General features: G+C 45.6%; 3 protein-coding genes across 6 annotated transcripts; 1 reads left to right on the forward strand and 2 right to left on the reverse strand.

The window, feature by feature from the left end:
- Positions 1 to 820: 820 nt before the first annotated feature.
- GINS3 (GINS complex subunit 3) lies at positions 821 to 6,709 on the reverse strand. The gene is made up of 3 exons (XM_083452826.1): positions 6,472 to 6,709; positions 4,094 to 4,327; positions 821 to 2,086 (listed from the first exon to the last, which is right to left on the reverse strand). Exons 1-3 carry the CDS (start codon positions 6,658 to 6,660, stop codon positions 1,856 to 1,858), a joined length of 654 nt encoding a protein of 217 aa, XP_083308952.1. The 5' UTR covers positions 6,661 to 6,709; the 3' UTR covers positions 821 to 1,855.
- PRSS54 (serine protease 54) lies at positions 6,415 to 23,665 on the forward strand. 4 transcript variants are annotated; one of them, XM_083452804.1, is made up of 7 exons: positions 6,415 to 6,542; positions 10,396 to 10,453; positions 11,424 to 11,595; positions 12,716 to 12,963; positions 13,592 to 13,716; positions 14,804 to 15,336; positions 23,255 to 23,665. In XM_083452804.1, the coding sequence occupies exons 3-6, from the start codon at positions 11,432 to 11,434 to the stop codon at positions 15,296 to 15,298; spliced, it is 1,032 nt and encodes a 343-aa protein (XP_083308930.1). In that variant the 5' UTR covers positions 6,415 to 6,542; positions 10,396 to 10,453; positions 11,424 to 11,431; the 3' UTR covers positions 15,299 to 15,336; positions 23,255 to 23,665. The 4 variants fall into 4 exon arrangements, with proteins under 4 accessions (XP_083308930.1, XP_083308928.1, XP_083308929.1 ...); XM_083452802.1 differs by lacking the exon at positions 6,415 to 6,542 and adding an exon at positions 8,462 to 8,596; XM_083452803.1 differs by lacking the exon at positions 6,415 to 6,542 and adding an exon at positions 8,489 to 8,553.
- Positions 15,455 to 26,568, reverse strand: CFAP263 (cilia and flagella associated protein 263). Its single transcript, XM_083452805.1, has 9 exons — positions 25,896 to 26,568; positions 24,156 to 24,279; positions 23,186 to 23,347; positions 21,648 to 21,803; positions 20,361 to 20,441; positions 19,593 to 19,748; positions 17,523 to 17,630; positions 16,541 to 16,696; positions 15,455 to 15,781 (listed from the first exon to the last, which is right to left on the reverse strand). The coding sequence occupies exons 1-9, from the start codon at positions 26,045 to 26,047 to the stop codon at positions 15,689 to 15,691; spliced, it is 1,188 nt and encodes a 395-aa protein (XP_083308931.1). The 5' UTR covers positions 26,048 to 26,568; the 3' UTR covers positions 15,455 to 15,688.
- Between the last annotated feature and the right edge of the window lie 298 nt (positions 26,569 to 26,866).

Raw genomic sequence — 26,866 nt, forward strand, 5'->3', positions numbered from 1 at the left:
AAACAATTGGAGGGCAGGTTAGGGAAGGGTGCTTTTGAGTGTAACTACAAAGACCTTCAAAGGCCAGTTCTGGTAGTAAAAACCAGGAGGTGTGTGCAAAATCAAGAGGTGGCATTTTGAAACTGTCTCCCCATGAAGCTCACAATGTATGCTGAACCTTTAATGGAGAGGTTCTGGCATTCAGCGTTTTAATTTCTAGATGACTTTTCAACATTAATTAATTTCTGGCCCTGCACACAGGTGCAAACATAATGTTCTCCCAATTTCCATCTTCACGTGTTGCCTCCTCTGAGAAAAATGAGTCAAAGATGGCCTGGTCGGACTCCGAATGCCTGATCAAACACAGGGGACAGACTGAGCAAAATGTAGAGCAAGTAACAGATCAAAGGACAGACACAAAAGGCTGAGTTCAGCCTAGAAGAACTAACTGAAAAATATCAACATCAAACCTTTTCTCGTTGTGTACTTCTAAAAATACAAGAAGGGGTTGAGAAATGCTAGAAGGGAGGATGTGGCAAGCACTGGCCATATGGCAAGAGATGAAAAATATACTCCTGTTTCCCCCATCAGCAGAACAAGAGGTCAATCAGTTGTCGGGAAGAAGGCAGGAATCCAACCAAAATCTGCCTCTACTCCATCATAGTGTATGAGGAGTGCAACTTAAACAAGTGCTTATGCCCACAGCAAGAGTTACATCAGAATGTCATTGTTTTCCTCCTGCCAGGGGCAGTTCTGATAGGGCCACTCTGGGCTTGTGCAACTATGAAGCCATACTAACAGATCTGAACGATTCAGCCTCAATAAACAGGTATAGACAGGCTTGCTTTTGCTAAAATCAGTTTTATTTATAATGCAATGCTAAACAAATTGTAAAAGGGGAACTGTAAAAGGGATTACTAATTTTCACCTACACTGAAATTATGCTGTTAAGGATGGAACAGAACCCATAATGCAAAATCTGGAACCTGGAGATTCCCAAGACCGAGGATGTTGAAGAGAGCATATATTTTCCTGGAAAGTAGGGAAATCCATGCCACGGGGATGGTACAGAGGGGCTCATGGCTTGTCAAGCTGAGTCTGCAGCTAAGGCAGAGAAATAGGGGGCGGGAGTGGGACATTTATCCCTCCCTCCACCAAAATAAGCAATACACAATGGAAGCAAGATAAAATGTCATTTGATTAAAAGCCTAAGCTATTTAAGCGCAACAGCTTCCTCCAATAAATTGTGGGAGAAGCAGTTTTGCGAGTGCTGAGAATTCTCAGTTAAAAGATCTCAACTCCATTCAGAAAACTGCATTTCAAAGGACTGGGAAAGCTGCCCACTAAATTTAGTAGAGTAGCTAAGCCCCTTGGACAGGAAGTCTTGCAACGGGCAGGCACCAAGAGGCACATTAAAATATATCGGAGCTGCCTTTTCTCCCTAAGAAAGATCACCTTTCTAGCAAATAAAAGCAAAGGCAATAACCTGGTAGACTATGTACAAATATTCCAATGATGATTTCTGAGGGCAAACTCATTTGCCTGAGAATTGTTCATCCTTTTGCCCTGCATTTCTAGAGTCATCACTTGAAAGATTAAAACATAGCTGCATTAGATTGAATAAAATGTTAATTATTGCCCAATAAGATTTGTTCCAATTGATTGTATCCATTCAGACACAAACCCAGAATAATCTTGTACGTCCTTAGAAGAATGAGTGGACGGGTGCAGGCCACACAGTGTTAGCCAACATTCCTCAGAAATATGCTCTAGTTCAATCTCAAGATGTTACCAGGGAGATTTTCAATTCATAAGATGAACATCATTTCCTCTTTTGTCTCTTGCCATGGAAGTGTCAACTGTGCCTTTCATGCACTCAGCTGTCCAAGTCAGAAAATTTTCTCTTCTTGTAATTCTGGATTAGGCTGGATGCTGTGATCTGGGAGGCCTGACCCTTTTCCCAGCACTGGAAGTCATTAAGTCCTTTCTGGCCTGCTTGAAATAAGGCTCGTTCCAACTCATCCAGACGGGCCACCAGTACAGACGTGTCCTCATTGAATGCATTCTGGGAAGAGTCCATGATGCGACGGAATCGGCCAATAAATGTCTGTAGAGGGAAGCAGAGTTACTTAGAATGGAAGGAAGTCCTGAGTAGGCTCAAGTAGCCAAAGGGAGTGCCAGGCTACACACAGGGCCAGGCTAACAAACTATAGCAGCAGTCGGTGGCTTAGTGCAGTCGGTGGCTTTTTCCAGCCCAAGGTCACAGTCCATCATGGCCAACCTTCTTGGGGCTGCATGTTAGTGGGATCAGAGGCAAGAGAGGGAAGAATAATGAATGCAAGCCTAACCTTTGTACAATGGGCTACATTTCAGCCACACAAAAGTCAGAGATTTCTACACACACACACACCTCCACCCAGGGAAGCAAAAGGTATTATCACAGATCAAGGACACATTCCAGGCAGGCAAAAGCACTCAAGGAAGGCATGGAACAGGGCTGGTGTGGGTCCTGGCCTGGGAAGAGACAGAAAGATCTGGGTCAAGTTAGCTTCTCCTTTGACTGAGGCTTGCTGTGGCTGAATTATGAGCGTAATGATTTGGTACCATGGTAGCATCTAGGCATAGAAGGCCATTTACTTAATGACAATTCAATGGATTTGGTTTAGTTTTTGCAATGGATCAATGCAGCTACCTCCAATTTTCTGTGCTTGGATAATACCATGTTTAGCTATCTAAGAATAGGATTTTAAAACTGGAAAGAAATGATATTCTACCAAACGAAGGTGGGACTTAAAACTTTTGGAGATAACATGCCCTACAAAACACTAGGAAAAACTATCCAAATTGGTCTTTAGTGTACTATGCAAAGCATGCTCCATTTGAAACAGGAGAGGCAATTCAGGTGCTTGACCACTGCCTGGAGTTGGTAATGTGGACCGATACATTAAACTGAATCTGGACAGGAGAGAGGTACTGTGTGCTGCAGGTACTCAGGTCCAGGTAGTAGGGAATGGGTTGGTACTCCCCTGGAAGCATCTAAGTTACCTGAGGACCAGGTGGCCTTGGTGGCTAGGAGAGCCCATGTCCAGCTCTGGTTGGTATGGCCCTTCCTGGTCAGGGATAGTTTGTCCACAATGATCCAAGCCCAGGTGACTTCCAGACTGTACTACTGCAATGCACTTGAAGATGGTTTGGAAGCTGCAACTTGTGCAGAATGCAGCAGTAACACTGCTGATGAGTGCCAGACACCACATTACAACAGTCTTGAAAGATCTGCAGTAGTTGCCTAGCCCAATTTGGCACTGACATACAGGGCCTAAAATGACTTCAGCCCGAAGTATATGAAGATATGCCTCCTCCCACATCAACCTCCCTGTGTGTGCCACGGGACAGTGGCCAGTGAGAGGGCCTTCTCTGTGATGGCTCCCAGGTTATGGAATGACCTCCCCTCCCAAGTTTTATCTTGTGCCACTACTGTGTGCTTTTAACTAGGATATTTCTGTAACCCACCCCAGCGCCATTTAGGCTATTACTACAAATAATAAACAAACAACATAATTATTAGTAAATCTAGATAAAGTCTAGCACTGGAGACTGACATGAATAAATGCTACAAGCTTTATTTTCCAAAAATGAGGAAGCAGCCACTGTCACCTCTTTGTCACAGCAGCCCTGGGCACATCCTGCCATGTCTGACACCCAGTGAGGCTTATCTATTTATGTCTGCATAGCCTCTCCTGCACTCCCATTTTAAGACCGTTGTGAACGGTAGATTTTGGAGTGACAAGATCCTGCTCAACTCTTTCTACCCTCCCCTCCCTCCTGTTTTGTTGAACATCCATTCAGATGAAGAGTGCTGAAGAACTTGAAAGCCTGCTCAAAATTTAGCGGCACTTTGGTTGGTTCTAATGAAGGTCTTTGCCATTTGGCACTGAAGCAAGTGTTGTACTTGCCATGATAAGTCAACAAAGCACAGGGAAAATTTGGGTGGGAAGGTTGCTATGAATGTTTAACAGCTCTCAAAGAGCAACACTTCAGTACCAAAAGAAGCCATAGCACAGAGAGCTCAGAAGCATTAAGGGGAAGAAGCCTTCTGTCAAATTCGGTGTTTTACCTGCAATATAGTCTGAGCTAGTTCAGTATTTTCAGGACTGTCAAAATTCAGCAGCTGGGAGCCAAATCCATAGTAGTATGGCCCCAATTTATGCAGGTCAACCACATTGGCATCTGCATTTAACACCGTCCGCCAACTCTCCTTGTAAATCTTTGGCAATTCCACAGAAAGGATCCTCCGTTTGTTGTCATATAAGCCTTTGGCCAGCCAGAGGGGGATTTCCAGCTTTGAGCCCTGTATAAAGCAATATACAAACAGGTGAAAACCATCAATAAGCAGTATACATAAAACTACAGCAGACTTGCAGCCATGTTATGTACTCCAAGAAACTTGCATTGGCCGCCATAGTAACTTGGAAGCAAATTTGTTTGCAGCCTAAAGAGAAACTTGCACAAACAGAAACTGCACTGAAATTATGGGGATGGAGAACATTCTGCCTCACATATGGGATGTGATGTAGGACAGGGAAGCAATATAAAGTGATTCTAACATTTTGGGAGGGGGAGTTGGGGGGATAACAGTTTCAGACATTCCAACAAAATTGTACTGGCAGTGTCTCCCAGATGAACAGGTGAAATTAAGGAATAGACAATAGAGGACTTTCCATACGTTTTAGACTACCAGAACAGTAACGAAAATATGTGTTTTTACACTATAATCTTAAGTGGTTCGACACTATTGGGATGCTTGATTTGGGTAACCCTACTAAAATTTTGTTAGATTTTTTTTATTACTTTGTGTCAGGATATATTTCTAAACAAAATAGCACAGGGAAGTGTATAGATGTATATAAAAAAGGGTAGGAATGAAATAGAGAGACTGGAAAATTACAAAATTAGAATCATTCCAAATGGAGATATCAAACTTTAAAAAACAATACTGTGAATAGAATGTTTTTACATTTTAACTGTAATAATAATATCCGAGAATTTGATTAAAGTTACTTCAGAAAGACAAAAGAAAAGGATTAACTGTTGCCAATCTATAATGAAATGGTTTCAGGCTTTTAAAAATGGATTTGAAAGATAAAGGTCAAACAAAGCAATAATATTTTTATTGCTCTAGAATTTTTTAATAAAAATGTTTCCAAAGTAAGGTGCACCACAAATTCATGTGTGTGGTAAAAAGTACAGAAAACGTAAATTAAGACATTTGCTCTAACTTTCATGCCATATAAAGAGAGCCAGTGTGGTGTAGTGGTTAGTGTCAGACCAGGACTCAAATTCCCGCTCAGCCATGAAGCCCACTGAGTGATCTTGGGCCAGTCACTGTCCTCTCAGCTAAACCTAGCTCACAGGAATGTTGTGGGGATTAAATGAACAGGGAGCTGCGTAACAAATGATAAATAACCTCATATTGCAGTGGGAAGGTGCATGTGGCTGAAACTGTTAACTACAATAGCTTTACAGCTGTAGTTCCCAAGGAAGTTGCAGTTCAAAAGAACTGGAAACCAGCAGGTTGGGGACAGCCCTGAAGCTACAGAGGAGAGGAACATAGGAAGCTGCCCATTACCATGTCACACCACTGGTCCATCTAGCTCAGTACAGTCTACACTGACTGGCAGCGGCCCACTGGGGTTTCACGAAGGCTTCTTCCCCAGCCCTACCTGGAGATGCCAGGGATTGAACCAGGGGCCTTCTGCATGCAAAGCAGGGGCTCCACCACTGAGCTGCGGACCCTCCCTCAAGATGGACCCCACCCCCTCCTCAGGTGCCAAAGTTTGGCTGAAGTCTAAAAAGGTTTGGGCTCTACTCTCTTAAGCCAGAGCAAGCCTAGCCTCCCCTCCCCAGGAGCTCCAAGCCGGCTTGGAGCACCAGCCACAATGAAACATTATCTACTTGGGTTGCTTGCCCAGAGCCCAATGGCACGCAGAAGCCTCATGCTCCGCTGACCTGCATGCAGATGCATTGCACTTTAAAATGATTTAGGACCTCATTCAGGAAAAAGATTAAAAAGAGAAGAACATGAACAGCTGCCCTTGCTGCTACCTTCTGCATTCATACAATCAGAGAAAGGGATCCCGAGGGTCATCTAGTCCAACCCGCTGCAGTGCAGGAATCCTGTCCACAGCCGTCTCTGGTTGAGCTCTACCAACCAACCTTCTGGTTAACAGCCAGATGCACCGACCCATTGTGCCATTTCAGTCATACAACTATCTTGGATTCCCCCACTGAAATCCCGGGATTTCTCATTGTCCTCCGAGACACTTCAAACTCAACCCGGAAACTCGCCATGGTGTCGAAGTCGCATTATAGATCTATAGGCAAAGCCGATTTGAACGGAAGTCTGAACCTCCCGTTCTGTATCGTCACTTCCGACCTGAAGCTGTCGGGAGTTGTAGTCATTCCGTCCAGGAGGGTGGCGGGATGTTAGCTCACCTCAGGGAGCGCGTTGTCTGAGGAAGCGGCGGCGGCACTGGCCGCTTTACCCAAGACGGTGGCGAGGCGAGGTAGTTTGATCTCAGCGCGGCACGGCAGCCTCTCTTGCGACATGAGGATGTCTGCCAGAGAGAGGAAGCTCTCCTCGGTCCCCAGCGCAGCCTCCACCGGCGTGTAGGCCTCGCCCATAGCGCCGCTACAGAAAAGCCCGCGCTTGGTTCGCGCACGCGCACGCCGCCCTTGTCAATGGCTCCTCCTGCGAGGGGGCGGGGCAGGTCGCGCGCCTGCGCGGTGGGCTCGCTGCTGCAAAGCGCTTGGCTTGTGCCTTTGCTTGTTCGGGGTTCACTCGCTCTGTTCAAGACTGCAGGCCTTCTTGGGGGTCTCTCCGCTCCGCAAAGAACGGCTTATTTATAAATTTTCAATTTCAATCGTTCTTGACACAGATATTACAGTATAATTGATGGGAAGTTTTGCTTCTGCCTAGAACATTGAGTTCATGAAACATCATACCCTGACCTGTTCTTAATGCATGGTTGACCACATCTATGAATACAATGGTTATGCCCTTTTAAGGTTTGCTATATCAATCACTAGTTCATACCTGTCCAACTCTGTGTTCCTTTCCCAAACTTTAATCTATTGATGATTAATGCTTATATGCAACCATTGCGTATGATTTGTGTTAACCAATCAGCAACAAGCACATACATGGCAATGCTGTAATATTCAATAAAAGGGACTCTCTGAGACATGCTCGAGAGATGCCTCCCGTATGACACTTGTCACTCGTCTGTCGTTTATTTCAACCCAATATCTGGTGACCCCGACGTGATCACCAGATCCCTTTACGCAGCCACCCCTGTACTTCACTTGACTGGAAAAGTCTCAGCGCGCTACTTTGTGAGCATTGGGGGGGGGGGGGGACTGACAAAGTTCCAACAGGAGCATGCCAAGGAGCTGCTTCATCTCGTTAGACAGCGGGTGGCGGGTGCTCATATTTCTAGTCCTATTTGCATGAATGGGACCTTTCCACCCCCATAGCCTATCATGGGAGGGAGGGCAGCATGCAGGGAGGGTAGGGTTAACCTTTCCCAATTCTGGTGGTGAAGTCAAACCACTGCGTTAACCAAAGTTACCTTCTTTGGGTGCAAGCCTAGGCAGTGTATGGAGGTCCTGGGTCACCCAGACATCAAGCCCCTCCCCCCTCTTGGCCTTGCTAAAGTGGTCCAAAGGAAAGCAGAGCAATACATTTGGCACCAGTTTAGTTGCAGCAGTTGCTGGAAGGAGGTGTACAAGGCAACATCCAACCATCTTAGGGGACTCCACTCTGGATTTATGTAGGGTTTCATCCTTAGGCATGTCCAAAGTTGGGGGCCCGCCAGTTTAATCCTGTCCTCATAGCCCCAACCTTAAAAAAAGCTCAACAACTTTGGGGTAAAATCATAAAAAAAAGCTCAACAACAACTTCAACCCTAAAAATCTGGCCCTCTTTGGAAAAGGTTTGGACACCACTGCTAGTTTTTTCTTATCTCAAAGATGTTCCACAAGGCAGCAGAGATTTAGGATCAGGGTTTTCCTTCTAGATGAGCTACCTTCCTAGGTTGACAAGCCCCATCTGCTCCTACACCATGTGCAGAAACCGCCTTGAGCCTGTCTTCACATGCAGGGGAAGTCCCTAATTCACTGAGAGTTTGAGACCCATTGGCTACCCTCACCAGGTCTTTTCTTCTAGAAAAAAGAGGTGCAGGAACTTGCTGACCTTTTATTTTTTTTTAGGGGGTGCGCCTAGCCAAAGTTGTTGAGTTTTTTTAGGGGAGGTCATCCCTAGAAAAGCTTCTCTTCTTAGGATTCAGAAATGACCCTGGGGTCAGATTTGCCTTAAGTTTAGGGAATGCAGCCATGGATTTGGAACGAGAAGGGAAATTGCAAGCAGGTCTAGTCCCAGTAAGGTTATTGGTCATGAGGCCAGCAAGAAGGAACTCCAGCACCATGGCAACCACGACCTAACAATAGTTGAGTCTGCAGTGCCAAATTCTGGCAAAGGGTTGCTCCTGGGCTCTACCTGATGGCAGGAAATCAGAGGTCAGGAAATGGCAGGAAATCAGATCAAGCCAAGACCTCTTTGGTAAAAGAAGGCAGAAAAATATATGGTTGCTCTTGACAGAATAACTTGGGAGATGGAATAGGAAAAGGCTCACAGAAAAGAGATGTGTTTTAGAAAGAGCAAGACAAGAACCACATAATGGAGTTTCTAGGAAAGTCAAACATAGGAGAACAAGAGGCAGTGTGGTGTAATGGTTAGAGCAAAGCTTTCCAAACTGTATGTCACGACATGTTAGTGTGTCAGCTGCAGTGTGTAGGTATGTTGCAGGAACGCTCCCTGCACTCCTCCCAGTGTTGGAAAGGGGTTAGTTTAACCTCCAGTTTGCTGGTAAAACTGAATTACTGTGTCGTGAAATGATGCATGTCTAAAGTGTGTCATCAACATGAAAAGTTTGGAAAGTTCTGGGCAGAGTGCTGGAATAGGACCTGGGAGGCAAGGGTTCAAATCTCCACTTGGCCATGAAATTCACTGGGTCACCTTGAGCTAGTCACTGCCTCTCACGCTAACCTACCTCACAGGGTTGTTATGAGAATTAAATGAGGAAGGTGAGGGTCATGTACATCACCTTGAACTTCTTGAAGAAAAAGGTGGGATATAAATGCAATAAATAAAGAATGAACGCAGGACAAGGTTTCAAGAGAATTTGCCATGGATCTTCATCCATCTGTTATACCGGTTGATTTGAGTACAGTATCTTACTTTTCAATCCACTGTGGGAGGAGGGACACCTCTTGTTCTCAAGCTGCACCACAACTCTCTAGTTCAGTCTTTTAAAACTCAATGACCTCCAAATGTTTTGGACTACAACTTCCATCAGCCCCAACCAGCATAATTATCATTGCCATATTTCAAAAAGTGAATATCCAGACAAATAGGCACACATGCACCTGGCGAGGTCTTTGTGGTTTGCACAGGATCTCCTCCCTGTGCAGAAATTAATCTTGAAAACAGCATTCTGTTGTAGTCAATAGAATAAGCTGCAGTGCCCATGACAGCTCCTTTGGTTTGCAAATGGTCCATGGGTCCCAAAAGGTTGGGGGTCCCCTGCTTTAAAGCAGTGGCTTTCCAATTTCCTACTTCCAGGCAACCCTGCACCACAATGATGGGCCTTCCAATAAATTCCCACACTTCTGATAAGGAATTCCAATACCGTTTTGTGGAGAATTCTGGATCGCCCAGTTCATGTTCAGCAGTAAATAAAACTGTAGGAACGTCATTGTTGGCCCATTTCTACTGTGTGACCAAGAACACACCCGACCCTCTAGCAACTATACATTGCAAGGGAAGAGGGACAAGAAAAGCTGAATCAGACCAATGGCTTATCTAGTCCAGCATCATCTTCTCACAGTGGCCGACCAGATGCCTGTGGGAAACTTTCAACCAGCACATGAGCACAACAGCACTCTACCCACCTGTGCTTCCCAGCAACTGGTATGTGGACATGAGACCTCTGACAGTGGAGGTAAACACAGCCATTGTGGCTAGTAGCCGTTAATTGGAGAAGCTTGCCTGCCATTCCTGTGCCTTTCCTTGAGAAATCCCTGAAAGGCCTTCCTGAAGACATTTTGAAAAACCATTGTACTAAAGAAGATGACAATTGGTGTCTGTATGTGTTGCCTAGGAGAGAAGGTTTCAAGGTAAAACTGATCACTGTAACACTAGCAGCGCCTTCCTAGACATGCTGCATTTGCTTCTCCAGTGGCTATGGGATTGATCTGGGCTTCGGAACAGAAAGACTGACTTCTGCTGAAGATGAGAGACGAAAGGTCCTGGGAAATGCCTGTGCCGAGCTTATGGTCTGCTTTCTTTTTTTCTAACAGGGACATTGCATAGGAAGCCTGTTTTTGTGCTGCTGCATTTTGCCCTCTTCAGCGGCTGGTGAGTGAAGCATTTGGGTCTGACCTTGCAGCAGAACATTGGCCATGGGCGGTAGAGCTAAGAGACCTTTCTGGGCCCAAGGATGCCAGAGGGCACAGATGAGCAGAAATGGGGTGGGGACGCAATGCAACGAAGGTGGACATTGTGTGTGTTTGTGTGTGTTGTAAGTAGTAGTAATAATAATGGTAGTATCTGCTAGCACTGCCACATTAGATGACCCAAAATCCAAACAGTGCATAATACCATAATAAACCAGACTTTTGCCAACCTGGTGCCTGCCAGACTTGGACTACAACTCCCATCAGCCTCAGCCAATGGTAAGGCATTATGGGAGCTGTAGTTCAAAACGTTTGGAGGCTGCCAGGTTGACAAAGGCTAACACAAACTAGGCAAACTAGGCAAACTGGTATACTTGCCCTAGGTCACTTCTTTAACTGCTGAAGCAGTTTTCAGAGTAGATGACACAAGTTCTCCCTTTCAGGCAGAATTTGGCCAAGGTTGTACACTATTTCAAATGCTTTGCATTCTTTTCCAACTTTTGGATTTTCTTGTGAAAACAGGGCTGATGAGACATAACTGAGAAACAAACGTATCACAGGGAAGGATGGGATTCCTGTGGCCTTCCAAATGTTGGACTCTGGCTTCTACCAGCTCCAGCTATAATAGAGGGCCTGACTCTTGTGTGCCTGGATGGAGGATGGAGAGGTCAAATGTACTTCCATTTCTCTGCCCACTTTTCCCTCTGGCTTCACCCTCCGCTGGCATGTGGCCTTTCCCCCCAGAAGGGAATGCAGCCCTTGGGCTGGAAAAGGCTCCCCATCCACTGGAGGACATGTTCTGCTTCCTGCAGCACAATGGGGTAATGAACCTCCTGGATATTAGCAGGACAAAGGAGAAAATACAGTGGCTGAGGCTGAATTCAGACAGGCCTTGATGACTGACTTGCCCCTCCTCTTTCTTACTGGCACAGATTGCGGCATGCAGATCAGCTTAGATCCCAGAAGATCCATGCAAGAGTTTGCAGCTGTAGATGAACTCCCTTGGATGGTATCTTTGCAGGATGTCTATGGCAACCACTTGGCTTTGGGCTGCATCCTGGATAAACATTGGATAGTAAGTGCAGCCTCTACTTTCCTGAACAGGTGGGTGCTAAAGTGGAGGTTTTTACACACATGGAGCAGGAACAGTTATAGCTGCAAATCATCAAACACTGTATAGGAACTTCCTTCAAGGGCCAAAAAAAACTTTGCAACAATTAATAATAGTTCTTGCAGCACAATCCTATCTTTGGGTCATTCTAGCTAGACAAGTAGGTCAACTTGGAGATGTAGCAGGGTTGCAGTGGAGCCCGGGCAGAGGGCTCTGCTCAGTGGTCTGCCCCTGTCCCTTGTAGTAGCTGCAAAAGAGGTGGTGTTTCAGGAAAAGTGCTCCCAGGTGAGTCCATGAAAAGCCTCAGATGAAGACCTCTGTTCCCAGCCACACTGGAAAACTGGCTGCTCAGTTAATCAGAATCCTACCACAATAGGCTGCCAGAAGTACATAGCCCCCAGCAAAGAAACACAATGAAGTTTGGGGCTATATCTGGTTGGCCACTTTGAGAACAGGCTACTGGACTAGATGGGCAACTGGCCTGATCCAGCAGGGACCAGTCAAAACATTGGCAAGCCTAGCAGGCAGGAATTAGGGTCCCTTTTGCCACGTGCAAAAGCAGCAGCAGGAGACTTGTGCACCTATCTGCTTCTCCCTGTTAAGGCCTCCCCATGGTAACAATGGAGAATTGATTGGTTGTGTGCATTAAAAAAAAAAGCCAATAGCCACAGTCAGGAGGGTGGGCCAGAATTGTGGCCAACAAGGAACCAGTTAAACCTCCCTTCCCCATTTCCTGCATCCTGATGAAAACCTAACCCCTCTCCTGTTGTTGTTGTTTAGTCGTTTAATCGTGTCCGACTCTCTGTGACCTCATGGACCAGAGCATGCCAGGCACTTCTGTCTTCCACAACCCCTCTCCTGCCTTCTATTTATTAGTAGTAGCAGTAGTATGTAAAGACATGTTTAGCATGATGTCAGGATTCCTGTGCTTTTAACTGGCACTTGAAAGTCAGGCATTCATTAACTGATTCTTTTCCTATATCGCTGCACCTCCTCTTCAATTTCTGTGCCTCAAGCCCAGAAGCTTCCCCCAAGAATGGAGAGGCCTGAAGCAAGGGCCCATGTCTCTGTTCACTCAAGTGCCTTTTCTTTGCTTACGCTTTCCATGGCCAGGACCCAGGTGTTGGCCATGGTTGGTATCACAGGCCTGAAAGACAGAAGTTTCTTGATCCCCATCAGTGCCATCATCCCGCATGAAGCCTTTGATGAACTCACTCTTCACAATGATATTGCCCTCCTGAAGATGGGCGCCCGGCTCTATTTCAGCAAGGCTTTGCAGCCCATCTGCTTCCCACCTGAAAACTTCCCTGTGACAGCTCTAAGGAACTGCTTGGTTGTGGGCTGGCTGCATCCTCACACAGGTGAGCTACTTGTGTACCATGGCACTCACAATGGCAGTCTTCACAAATGCTGTGCAAGATTAATTGCTCCATTATTTTTGGATTGCATTTACACCCTGCTCTTCCTACAAGAACGTGTTTGGTGTTATGCCTATTTTCAGTTTTTCTCCCATGAGAACATCCATCCCTCTCATGGATACACATCTATTGGCCATTTGCATGTGGAAGACTTCCCATAGTTCCCAGGGATCAGATCTATGTCTTCCTTGCATGTGGTTATTGCATGTGGCTTCCAAGATTTCTCCAGGCTGGACACTTAAGAGACAAGCTGCTATTCAAACCTTTTTTAGAACACAGAATTCTTTTGAACCAATAGAATCACTAATCTAATTTCAATTTGTAGACATTTTGCCAGAACCAAATTCTGGAAGCTAGTGAGATCTTTCTTCTTTTCTTTACCTTGCCCCTCACTGTTGGGTACTAAGGAGAGCTACTTCCTCTTTGCCCTGGACAGGAAATATAGTTTTTAGCACTGGAGGGTGGGCTTTGAAGGGAAGATGGGCAGCCCAATGTGTGTTGTGTTCAGTTGCCAACTTAGTCCTGTAAAGACCTAGAAAGGCCAGGCTTTGCTCATGCCTTTGTATCTCAGTCCAGACAGGGAGCGTCTCTCTACGGAAGCTCTCGGTGGTGGATGTTGACCCCTGTCCCCTGCACAGAATCATGACCACAGAGTGCTGCAGCCACAGGAAAGCTGACAATGTGTCTGGATGCCTGGTGAGAAAGTCATGTTCATAGGCTCATCTGCTGCTACCTCAACACAATTCATAAACACAACAAGAAGTTCTCTTCTAGTGACTGTGCAAACACTTCAGCAAGCCATAGTGAAAGTACAGAAAATATTTCCCCCTTTTAACACAAGAGCATTGCTGCAGCCATTTACTGGGCAGGGTGGTGCTTTAACATTAGCACTTGTGTTTTCTATTATTAAATTATAATTTTTAGATATTGTTATAAATATATATATATATTTGTGAGCCCCTACTAAGAATTTTTTTCTAAAAGGCGGGGTATAAATCTATTGAAGAACTTTTGAGAAAGGGGCAGATCTATTCATTCCTAGGCAGCATTTAATAAAAAAAGAAGAAACACCCATCAAGAGACCAGTTAAGAGCTGGTAGGTGAACCATAGCCCATAAGTAATCTCAGAACTGTATCCTCAGAAATGTCTTGGAATGTCTAATTTTCATGTTATTCTGATGGCTGAAAACAGGGCTGGGCATGATGAATCTGGATTTAATCCAGTTTATTCAAGATCCACAGGTAAATGTTAAATGCACTCTTAATTCACATTTCTGCTCAGCTGTGAAGCTGAGTGATCTTAGGTCAGAGATGGTGACAGGCCCATCTTCACAGGGTTATTGTGAGAATAAGACAGAGAGGAGGAGGAGAACCCTGTTTGCCACTATGACACCCTTAGCCAGCCAGCTCAAAGCGCCCAATGTCTACCTGCCTGCTGCTGGCCATCCCTGTTTGTGGAAGTGAGTTGTTAGGGGGACCATTTTGCTTGATCTGCTATTTGGAAGGGATCTGCAGCAGAGAGTAAAACAGCAGCTTCTGCTCCTGATGGAACCTTTTCATTGGGCCAGGGGGCACACCCAAAAGCTCCACAAACTCCTCCTCCTTGTTCCTAAAATTCTATCATTAGGTCATGAGCTCCATATTTTTTTTCTTATTTTGCTTTGGCTTTTATTGTATTTCATGATTTCTCTGTCAGTTGCCTTGAACTGCATGTGCAGAGGTAGGGAGAGAGGTATTTGAAATGAATAAATAAAGGCACCTTTGCTTTTTTCCTCTTCCAAAGGGATACCCAGGCAACCCGGTCATGTGCCAGGCAGATGGAACAAGGCAGTGGGTGCTGAAGGGAGTGATGACCAAGGGCGGTATGAGATGCTATGGGCCATTTCTCTACACCAGAGTGTCTTCCTATGGCGACTGGATTGTGACCACCACAGCAAAGTGGGGAGCTCCGGCCTCTCCCATCCCTGACTCAAGACACAGCCCCTTCAGACCTCCCATGGAGGAGGGCGAAGGGATATTTGAACCCATTGGGGAGGAGAGAGCCATTGACTTCTCAGACCACACCAGCCTTAATCATACAGAGCACCTCACAGAAGACAGCCAGGAGCACCCAGAAGGGCCAGCTGAGTCACGGGCCAAGCAGTCTGATACCATCTATTATGACTACTACAGTGGGGAGCTTCTTCCTGTTTCTACAGCTAAGTTAGGCCAGCCTGAAGGCCTCCTCTCTAAAAGCCTCATGCCCTGTCTTCTGACATGCTGGATGGTGGCAGGTTAAGCAGCAGACATTTCTGAGAAATGCACAGCTGAGATATGGTGAGTGCTGTTACGCTCATCTGTCATTTCCCCAGAAGTCCCATTTGGACAATTAAACTTCAAACCCTCCTTATTCAATCTCCTCAGAACCATGTGGTATGAAATGAGTCCAAAGTGGTAAATATAGCCAGATATATTGATGACTTATAAAGTAACGCATCACAGGGGAACAGAAAGGGAAAGGGGACAACAACTGCAGGGGTCCTGAGACCCTGGTGCAAATACCTTGTCAGGAAGAGAGAGCCAAAGAAGACAGAGGAAGCAGGAGGCATGTGCTACGGGGACTACTGTTCTCTTCCAAGGCTAGGCAACTGGGCCCTTGGTAAAGTGCTTTTGTCCAGCTCTCTCCTTCTCAGTTGCTCCCTTGCTCTGGGAGAAGAGCCTGCAGCTGTTGACTGGCCAGCTTTGCCTTGTGCCAAGTACTCTGGTAGCCCCGCAAGGCCATCTGTGAGACGGAAGAGGGGAAAAGAGGAAAGCAGTAAGAAACTGAGCTGGGAGTGAGGGACAGAGAGAGAGACTGAGAAAGAAAACCCAGACCAAGGGGGAGGGGGACAACTATTGCATGCCTTCTATTTACCCTAAATGACAAATGCTCTCTAAGTTCCTGCCCCTAAGGTGGGTGGAGCAGCTGTTCCTGGCCCTCTCTTGCTTGCTCATCCTCATTCTGCTCCTCTTTTAAACTCCAAGCAAGGAGAAAAATCCATATGTATATAGAGAGGCTGCTTCTCCTCCTGTATCTGCACCTTGGAGTAATATCATTTCAGAGTGCTCCAGAAACAGCATCCACTATCTGCAGGCTTATCTACTTCCTGATGCTCTACTGCCACCTTCACAATCCTAGAAAGCTTAAATAAAACCCTGCTCTGCAAACCAGCAAGGGAGAGAACAAGGACAAGAAAGGATATGCCAAAGGCAACAGGTTGAAAGTGGAGTTTTTGTCCATAGCCACATCTCTTCAAGCTCAGGGCTATCCCTACACTGATCCCCAACTCCACTTCCTGCACACAATCTGAACACCCTTTTCCAATAGGGAATTTTACCTCTCTTTAACCTGGTGTTGAGTATAACAATGAGGCACTTGGCCACATATTGCCCACATCAGTGCCAAGTTTGTGTTCAGAAACAGAACAGAGGTTTAACACAGACCTCGCTGTGGTCAGCCCTGTGGCACAGGTGCCCAGATGTAAGGCCAGCATGCTCATACCTCTGCAATTTCCACCTTCCTCTCCCAGATCTTGATAATGTTCTCCAGTTCATGTACTGCCATCTTCTCATGGACATAGTCGAGGACAGGAGGCACTTTGTACTCTGCCAGTTGTTTCCGTAGCTTTTTGTTCAGGACCTCGGCTTTGAACCGTTCCTATAAAAAAAAGGGAAAAAAGGAAAGTATTTTGATGAGAGACTCTCTTTAGTTTTATTTCATTGCATTGTATGGGGTGGGGTGGGGGCAGGAATTTAGATCAGGGAAATGGCAGGGGGAGAAAGGGCTAAACACCTCTTCATCCAACATCAATACACCAATCACATTCAGAACCCCCAGTGACTTCTTTAAAGTAAAAATAAAAATGTTTGGAGAGCTGATCACAGATCTTCACTGTAATATTTAGTTGGACCCTTCAACAGTCCCTTACTCTGGGGGAACCCCCCAGCTGATGACTGGCCATTTTCATCTGAAGCCAGACACTGCAGGGCTCCCGCTGGTAACCCACCCTATTTTCTGAGTAAGGGAAATAGCTGTTTATCCTGAACGTACAACCCACAGAAGATAAAGAGGCACTGAGCCTTTCCTGACATTATTTCCTTAGTCACCCTCTTGATCTACGCAAATAAACAATCTTCAGTTTGCAACCATTTACACTTTTCTTCCTGAAAATGTGAAAGTTCCTGTCCAGGCTTTTCAGTATCACTTAGCAAGCAAATTAGTTCCCAGATAATACAAAGTCCTTACTTAATGTACTGATTTTTCTCCTGGGATCATTTTTGCTCTACTTTGACTCACAAGCCTGAAAAATCACATGCATTAACAATAAAATAAAAATAAAAATACATTAGGAGCCAGTAAACTGGACATTGTTCCTGGCGGCAACACCATCATTCACAAATAATCCCAGTAAATTGATCCTGTCACTTTTATTTTAAAACCTTTGCTTGCAGTTAAAAGCTCCTGTGCCTCCCTTCAGTCCTACCTCCTCAACGAGGATGGCCTCATGTTCAATTTTTTCCAGGGACTCCTTTCTCTGGGCAATATCTTTCACCAGGTTGGTGGCCAGGGTCATTGCAGTATACAGTTTCTTCTGAAATAAAACAAGTTGAGCCAGACTGAGAGGGAAAAGAAGGTTGGATGGCCTGTGTCTACCTAAGCAGAAGGAACTTTCAGAGAAGGCAGCATCCAGATTTACTTTGCATGTCTGAATGCTACCTGGCCACACATGGAACAGCTGTAACTGGAAAATGAGGTTTCAGTAGCCAGCACAGACATTAAATCCAGAATGGAAGTATGAAGTATGCTCACAAAATTATGTTCGCCTTTACGAAGTTCCTTCCATATTTCAGATATTGTGATATATTGCAATGTTTAGCTGGTGATATATCAGGATTATTCCCTGGGAATAATGCCCTAGTGAAAATGAAGACAGTAGTGCAAAGAAGAGATTTGAAGAGATGCAGAAAAAGAGACTCCTGCTGAAATCCCTTCTTCTGGACAGTGAAATATGCTCCAGAAGCTTTTGGGAAAGGGCCAAAGCTAAGAGGTTAAGAGCATCTGCTTGGAATGCAGAAGGTTCGTGGTTCAACTCCCGATGGATTCTCCAGGAAGGGCTAGGAATGGCCCCTGAGTCTGAAGTCCTGGATAACTGCTATCAGTTGGTGCAGACATTATTGAGCCAAATGGACCAAGAGTCCTGTGTCCCTAGGCTCATCCTCCTCTAAGTTTGGCCCAGGATGATACAACCTCCTGGACCAAGTCCCAGAGTTTTGATTATTATAGGCTCACTTGCACACAGTGGGATCTTCCTTTGGGGTGGGGAAAGCTTCCCATGTTAAGCATAAGGTTTCAGGGATAGTTGTCCCCCCAGTTTTGCATTATGCCAAGCCCCCCCCCCCATGGTTGCCATTTTGTGCCTGGAGCCCCTAAATTCAAAATTCAAAAGGTACCCACTAGTCCAAAATGGTGCCTCTTTCAGGATGTGTGTGTGTGTGTGAGAGAGAGAGACAGACAGAGACAGAGAGACTCAGTCCTTCTTTTAGCTTGCTTCCACACTAGACATTTACTGAAGAATAGCCATGCTTTACCAGGGGTACCAACTTGAATAAAATATGAGGGGGGGCAGGTAAGCTCTGACCCACATAATTGATCCCAAGACATGGCTCATGCACACCATTTGAATGGCAATGCCCATCAACTTGGGGAGGGGGCATGGCCCCCTCAAATATTTTAGTGGGAGGGACCAAAGGAAGATTGGCCCCTAGACATCGGGTCCTATGCTTTACACACTCATTTTCTACAGGTTATTTGCATGACATCATGAACAAACATCATGTTCCCCATACTCAGTTCCCCCTCTTTTTCTTTTCAGAGCCCAGAACATTCAACTTAAAAAAACACCAATTCAACAGCACACAATTACCCAAGTGAATATACCTCCTTCCTCCACTTCTATTCTCGCTGATTAAATTGTTCTGGCCATTTTTGGACTGTTGCCATTTCCTTTCCTATGCTCTGTCCCTCTTCTCTAGGAATCAACTTGATCAATTTAACTCTCCCTGTCCAAAAAGCATTGCTTTTATATCAGCACCCCCACCCCCATTGCAGAGGGCATGGGCAGGTGGGGGAGTATCATGAATGAGAATGCAGTTTGGAGAAGGGAGCATTTAACCCTCTTGCACAATGGTCCCAGTGAAAACTGCCCTTCCAACATTTGGGGTTGGAGAAAGGAGGACTTGCCAAGGAGTAACCCTAGCAAGCCAGGAAAAGGTGTAGAAAATGAGGCAGAGGTTAGGCTCCAGGTTCCCCTGCCACTGTTTCTGACCATTGGAACTCTGCTCTGCAACAGAAGAGATGGAGGAAGAGCTGTGTTTACTCCTTAGCAGAATAATTGCTGGTTACAGAGCAGAGCTTTGGTCTACAGCAGCACTGGCCCCCTCAATAGGGAAGTGCAGGCAGTTGGATCCCAGGTCTATTCCAGCAGCCATCTTAAGCCATGTATGGGGAACCAAGGAGCAGGAGAGAGAGAGTACTGTGGGACTGCTCTACTTACTCTGTAGAAATTGAGGACCTGGATAGCGTTGCCTACAGTCAGCTTCAGTTGCAGCAGCTCCTGGTTCCGCTCATCAATCTTCTCCAGGAACTGAGCATTCTCGATTTTCAGCTGCTGGAAATCGACCTCGTGTAGTGCCTCCCCGAGTTCCTCCTTCTGCAGACCAACCGAGAACAGTGTGGGTCACTGACCAGGGAGCCCAAGTACATAGCAGGTTTCTCTGTGTACAGTTCTAGTTGCCTCACCTCAAAAAGGATATTGTGGAGTTGGAAAAGGTTCAGAAAACAGCAACCAAGATGATCAAGGGGATGGAGTGACTCCTCCATGAAAGGTTGCAGTGTTTGGGACCTTTTAGTTTAGGGAAAAGGCATTTAAGTGGTGAAAGGATATAAGTTTATAAAGTTATGCATGGCATGGAGAAAGCAGGTAAAAGTTTTGTTCCCTCTCTCATAATACTAGAACATCCAATGAAGCTGAAGTTGGAAGATTCAGGACATTTAAAAGAAAGCATTTCTTCACATAGTGCACAGTTAATCTGTGGAACTTGCTCCCAAAGGAGGCAGTGATAGTCAAATTTGGATGGTTTTAAAAGAGGACATGTTCCAAATGTTGGATGCTCTTTCTGAATTGATGATTCTGGTGTTCTGCTTATGGAGATACTCCTGATCAATGAGCAACAACATGGAATGCATGGGACACCAAGCAATGGTACACCGAGGCGAGACTGGCCTGTTGAGATGCACCTTCACAAACTTGCAGTTTACGCACCTGCTTGAGCTGCATTTGCATCTTCTTCTTCTGGACTTTCAGGGAATCATTTTTCAAACGAATTTTCTCTTTCAGTACATCCTGAAAAAGAAAGTCACCTAATTTCTTTCTCAGGCTTGGTGCTAAAGTATCCCTGCATTTACATATACTTTATGCGTGGCTGGGAGATGAGCACTAACCCTGCAGGGTGTAACCAATCATTCCTGGCGGCAAAGCTCTCCAGAGGAAACTCCCAGGTAATAATAGGGATGCTGCTTTGCCTTGGATCTCACATGTATCCAAAAGGAATTGCCTCTCAGCTCTAACATGTGTGAAGACTTTTGAGTTGCACAGAACTCTATTTTAGGCCAAAGAGTTAGGTGCATCCCAGAAGTATTTTGAGCAATTATACAATTGTGTATAATTGTGTATATACAACTCTCAACCCTGATGCAGTTAAACTAGAAGAAATGGCAGCTGCTCATTATTATTATTATTATTATTATTATTATTATTGCTATTGCCTTGTACAGACAATGGCCATTCTCTGAAAGATTGAATTGAGGAAAAGTTGATGAAGATAAGAACTGGGACTTCATAGATACAGTTGCCATCCTTTTCATTGGCTCCACCAGGCTGAAATGTAATACAGTGGTACCTCTGGATGCGAACAGGATTCGTTCCGGAGCCCCGTTCGCATCCTGAAGCGAAAGCAACCCGCGTCCCCATGTCTGCGCGTGCCGCGATTCGCCACTTCTGTGCATGCGCGTGACATTTTGAGCGTCTGCGCATGCATGAGCGGTGAAACCCGGAAGTAACGCACTCCGTTACTTCTGGGTTGCCACAGAGTACAACCCAAAAATGCTTAACCTGAAGCTACTTCAACCCGAGGTATGACTGTATAACATGTAGAAATGTGGTGAATCTGGCATGGAGATAGGAGGATGAGCTTTACCTGTTTTACTTCTGCATGTTAAGGATACAGGTACAAGGTTAGGTATGGTTCTTTAATAATAAATATCCATCCTATTTACTGATTCAGCTTTATAATGTCAAGATATGTATTCTATGGAATAAGATTGCTCTGAAGTGGACACATTTCTCAGGAAGTCCTCATCTGAATGGCAAAGATTGCTTAAGGCGTCTGAATGTATGCCACTGTTTGGTATCTAACAAAACAAGAACACGTGCAGGAGGATTAGAGACACTGACGGTCCCACTAACAGGCTGTTTTACCAAAGTTATCAACTGGCTAACAGAGCAAAATGAGAGCAGCTAGTGGGACTGCCCAATGTTCTCTTCACTTACCCTGTAGCGTATCCTATCTTCCATGTATCTCAGAACTTTTTCAGAGGCGATGACGCTCCCTTTCTTCTTGGTGATGGTTTTGACTATATCTTTGTCAAAGTCCTGCACAGCTTTCTTAATGTCAACTAGGCGAATGTCTGCTTCCTCCAGGACAGCCTGCCAAATTCAGATTGCACTGTCAGTAAAGGAAGGCTGCGTATCATTGATTTGTTCTCATGGAGAACCACGCTGACCAGCTGCTGCCCTGGGACAAAGCATTGTGTTCTGTAAACTCTTGAGTTAAAAAGGTGGAGACCAGCAGCAAGAAGTAGGTGGCAAACACGAATTGCTTGGCTGTGCTACTCCAGCTGAACTCCTTGCCCAAGACCATAAATTGTTATGACTGTTAATGAGCAATGCCTAACTGATGGTAAGATGTCCAGCAATTCTTTATTTACTACATTTATATGCTGCCTTTCTGCCAAGGCACCCAAGGTTCTTTTAGTATTTTACAATTGCAATCCAACACATGATATAAAATGTAAAGTTGCCTATGAGTGGTTGAGTCCAACGGCAGCAGGCGCTGATGTTTCCTGCCTCTCTTGCTTCCCCCCTTTCCTTCTCACAGGGCAGATGGTGCAGGCCCAAATAATGTTTTTGTTTCTCTCCCTTGCTCAGTTCCCACCTTGAAAGTCACACTCCATTGGAAAAGCTTTCCAAACCTGACCATGTTATTGCAACTGAGAATCTTGGAACTAACCCTAACTGGGCTCCCCAAACTCCATGCATAAGAGCCTGTGTGAGCAAATGGCACTGCCAAGCACTTCAGCTGCATTTCTCATGCCACAGCTCCTGCTGTGTTTATAATACTGAAGTACTGAATGACGAAAAGAGGGATTTCATTGGCAGACAAATTAAGCAGCCACCCACTCTGGCCAGCTATGCACTCCAGGTTTAAGTATCCAGAAAAGAGACATTTAACCCAAGTTTTAGCTCTTCAGCATCTATTTTAACATACACAAAAGAGGAATATTCTGACATTCTGCAAGAGGCAGCCCGGCATGTATCTTCCCAATCAACAGCAAAACTGACAGTCTTTTAAAAGGCAGTCCCTCCCCTTAACTATGGCTTTTATAAGCCCGCAGCTCCTTGGAGTGTCCATAAATTGGTGTTTTTAAGCCTTTCCCAAGTACAACTGCACAGAAACGTATAACAAGATCAGAGCTAAAGCCCAGAAAATTCAGGGGATCTTGAAGCCCAGTGTTTTAATGTTATCAAGTGTCATCATTTCCTGCCTTCCGCTTCTCAGGAAGACCAGTTGTCTACAGCCTTGACTAAATGAACTGCCTTTGGATTGTAAGTTTGATTGGTAGAAAAGTGCCTCTTTACCTGAATCTCCAGATACTGCTGAGTGGGCCAAAAATGGCATACCACTGCTCACTGTTACTAAATTTGACCTGGCATGAACAGGTGGCTCAATGAGGAGAGAACACACACTTCAGTACAGCAGTACAACACAATGTGCCTCTTCCTATCTCAGAGCAGATGGACAACTATACCAGGTAGTTCTGCAAGAGCCTTTCTGAGTTCTCCTTTAGCCTCTGAACGTCTTCCTTTGTCTCCTCCAGCTCCCGTTGTGCTATGTCACATTTCTGTTCCACCGTCAGACCCACCAGACGATCTGCTGTTAACCGGGATTTAGATTTGCGCCTGCCTCGTGCCTGGAAACCAAATGATTGCAAGATAGAAGCACACAGCTCTACATAAGAAGCCAAAAAAGGTGCAACTGAACTCTAGAATTGACCATCACTGTATTTGTTTCTTCTTTTCCCCCTTTATGAATATTAATAAGTGACATGCTTTGTTAGGTGTCTTAGATGAAATTTGTGGTGAATGGATTGGCAGCCTGATATTAACAATAACAATAATATATGGTTAGTATTATATTTATTTGTTGCTTGTTACAAAATGTCTCAAAGCAACTTACAATTATAAAAGCATACATGATACAAAATTCAAAATAAATAAAAAAGATAAAAGAACATGGACTAAAATTACTCATCCTGTAATAATATAAAAAGGGCAAATGATACCCTAATCTACTAAAAGATGAACATCAATTAAGAGCAAAATGCCTGGATGAAAAGGAATGTGGTCTAAATATAGGTAGTGATGGAACGTGGTACATCTCTCTGGTGAGAGCATTGCACACTTGCAAGCTACCTCTGAGAAGGTCCAATCTTGTGCTGGCACCCTCTGCCCCTCACTTGGAGGAGAGTTTCAGATGGCAAGTGCAGGGTCTGAGTAGGTCTAGGCAGGAGAAAGCAGTTCCTAAGGTACTGAGGTCCTGAGCCACCTAAGGCTTTATAGGACAAAAACAACACTTTAAATTTAGCGTCTGCTTCTCATCTGCACTCTGGCCAGTTAAGCTTCAACAAAGGACAAGGGAGCAGACTCTTTGCACCATCAAAACCATTAATACTGCCATAACAGTTATACCAGTATCTGTAAAATAATCCCATAACTTACAAGTTGTGCTTGTCCCACGTCCATCAAAGAGCCAAACTTTTCCAGCACCAAGTCCCTTGGCTCAAGCCGATTGAAAGTCTTCTCAAACATTGTTGTCTCGAGTTTGAGCATGGCATTGTCATGGCTGAAGGTAGATGATAGATTAGGTGAGCAAACCCAGTGGTTCATGTGAGCAATGCATGTCACAAACCAAAAGGGATGACAGCAGTATCCATTAAAGCAAAGTCTGAGGAAGACAAAATCCTCAAGCTCCTTAGAGAAGGGACACATAACTTTTGCACCACTCTGAGGGTTGCATTTGAGGTAAAGCAGCAATAAATTCTGGAACAATAACTACCTGAGAAAAGTTTTAAAGTTTACTCTTTAAAACAGGGGTCAGCAAACTTTTTTAGCAGGGGGCCAGTCCACTGTCCCTCAGACCTTGCCAAACTTTTTGGGGGGGGGTAGGGGGGGGAGAAGAATGAATTCCTATGCCTCACAAATACCCCTGAGATGCATTTTAAATAAAAGTACACATTCTACTCATATAAAAACACACTGATTCCTGGACCGTCTGTGGGCTGGGTTTAGGAGGCGATTGGGTCGAATCTGGCCCCCGGGCCTTAGTTTTGCCTACCCATGCTTTAAAATGTCCCACATAAACTCTCTCTCTCTCTATATATATATATTTACAAATATCAACAAAATTCCTCTTCTTGGAACTGCCATTTCATCCATTTCTTGAGAAAACTATTTCCATCTTCTGTGGGACAATCTTTATTGAAGATTACTTGGTTTAATCTTCTGTCTAAGCCACCGTTTCTCAGTTATGATCCTAGGGTCTAGTACTGGGTTTTAATATTTTTTCCATACCAGTCCCTCTCAGGCAATGGAAATGCCCTTCACTTCTCCTTCTGGCCTACCTAAGGTGTTACATTCAACACAATTTCATTAGTTAAGTTTAAAATATATCCTGGGTTATAATATTCTTGCTTGAAATTCTCAACCTCTTAGTACATTTGAGGAAAGTGTGTGTGTACCATTTAAGTAGCAGTCATTCAGGGTGACTGCCACAGGTCTGCACACAGCATCATTGTTTCCTGTAACTTTTCCATTTACAACACACATCCTGAACTTTGTTTTCTGAATTTAGTATAGTTTGGTGACATGTTTCCTTACAGGTCGGGGAACAACATTGTAGGGTTAGAGAGGGTAAAGCACACCTATTCATAGCATTGGGGGGGAGGGGGTTAATAAAACTGAAAAGCCCCATATCTTGGGTTACATCCACACCATACCTTTAAAGCACATTTAAAGTGCATTTCTTCACTCAAAGAATTCTGGGAACTTTGGCTTGTTAAGTGTGCTGGTAATGACAGCTCTGTGATGTGCAAACTACAAAATTCCCAGGAGACTTAGTGGCAAGCCATGACTGTCCAGGTGGTATATGTGTGCTATAAATGTATGGTACGGATGTAACCTTGGCTATTATTTGGATTTAGTTAGTGAAACCCATCCTTAGTAAGGCTGATGGCCAGAATGCGATTTACAGCCAAGCCTGCCCCCTAGCTATGCTCCTCCGCTTTCTGCCATAGAAGTGAACGGGAGACCCGCGCCGCCCCAGGGTAGGTTGTTCCCTTTGCCCACAGGGATGGCTGCCAACCAGTCGGGGGGAAGGAAAGGGGGTGTCTTTGATGGGCCCCAAGTGGGTTTGCGTTGGAGGAAGAGCCGGAGCCGCCGCGCCGGTTCTTCTCGCCGCACCTGGCTTCCTCCACCAATCCGTGCAGCTGGGAAATGGAGAACTGGGCCAGGTCCTGGTGCAGCTCCTCGCTCAGCTCCCGCGACTCGCCCGTGTGGACGCTGTCGCGCTCCGACTCCTCGTCCGCCATGGCCGTGGGCTGCGAGATCGCCATAGCAACGCGGCACAGGCCCTGCAGGCCGCCCGACCGCGCCTCCTCCTCTTCCAAGCCCGGCCTTCCAGGAGGGGCCTCGTCATCGCGGGCGGCCAGCCGCTGCGCCTCGCGACCGAGACGAGGAGGCTGCTGGGTGGCGGCTGCTCCGCTCCAAGCGGGGAATAACCCTCGGCAAGCGGGGCTTCACCTAATCCCCGGACTATGGCACGGCCGGCGGGAGAGTTTGATGCTGACTTGCGGGCAGCTTGTTCCCTCGCTCCGGCGGCGGCTTCATGCCTAACCCGGGGGCGAGAGCACAGTGGCTGCTTCCTGCGCGCTCGGCCAGAAGCAGCAGCTCCTGGCAGGCAGCTGAGGCCGGACTCGATTTCCGGGCATGCGAAGCCGGCCTTTGCGGTGCTGAAGGTGTTGTCCAGCTATGCTTATTCTGTTTATGCCTCGCTTCCCAAACCGAAAAGCCCTGCAGTAAGCATAGATCCGGAGTGTCGTCGCTCTCGCACCGGCAGCCTAGCAATAAAAGTCTCTGACCTACATTGCAAGACGGTCGGGAAAAGATTCCGACTCCCCCGCCCCGCCTGCTCTGGGAATCATGCCAGTGGGCAACATTGGAAGGATAGTGACAAGCACACGTGTTTATTAAACACACACACACACACACACACACACACACACATTAGCATGTTCTTCTTTATACTGCCTTTCATCAAAATATGTTCCAAGGCAATTTACAACGTCGGAACAGGGGGGAAAGCTAAAAAAGAAATACAGTACACACAGTTCGCCTTCCCAACCTACTGCTCCTCCAGATGTTTTGGACCGCAA

Source organism: Podarcis tiliguerta, assembly GCF_965153285.1.
Source record: "Podarcis tiliguerta genome assembly, chromosome: 8".
Lineage (NCBI taxonomy): Eukaryota > Metazoa > Chordata > Lepidosauria > Squamata > Lacertidae > Podarcis > Podarcis tiliguerta.

Coding starts and splice junctions, on each gene's coding strand:
- GINS3 (XM_083452826.1), bottom strand. CDS start 6,660: ATGGGCGAGGCCTACACGCCGGTGGAGGCTGCGCTGGGGACCGAGGAG. Junction 4,328..6,471: donor CAGACAACGCGCTCCCTGAG/GTGAGCTAACAT, acceptor TGCTTTATACAG/GGCTCAAAGCTGGAAATCCC. Junction 2,087..4,093: donor TAGCTCAGACTATATTGCAG/GTAAAACACCGA, acceptor TTCCCTCTACAG/ACATTTATTGGCCGATTCCG.
- PRSS54 (XM_083452801.1), top strand. CDS start 11,144: ATGGAGGATGGAGAGGTCAAATGTACTTCCATTTCTCTGCCCACTTTT. Junction 12,964..13,591: donor CTGGCTGCATCCTCACACAG/GTGAGCTACTTG, acceptor TTTGTATCTCAG/TCCAGACAGGGAGCGTCTCT. Junction 13,717..14,803: donor ACAATGTGTCTGGATGCCTG/GTGAGAAAGTCA, acceptor CCTCTTCCAAAG/GGATACCCAGGCAACCCGGT.
- CFAP263 (XM_083452805.1), bottom strand. CDS start 26,047: ATGGCGATCTCGCAGCCCACGGCCATGGCGGACGAGGAGTCGGAGCGC. Junction 20,442..21,647: donor AAGATAGGATACGCTACAGG/GTAAGTGAAGAG, acceptor TTTCTTTTTCAG/GATGTACTGAAAGAGAAAAT. Junction 16,697..17,522: donor AGGCCATCCTCGTTGAGGAG/GTAGGACTGAAG, acceptor TTTTTTTTATAG/GAACGGTTCAAAGCCGAGGT.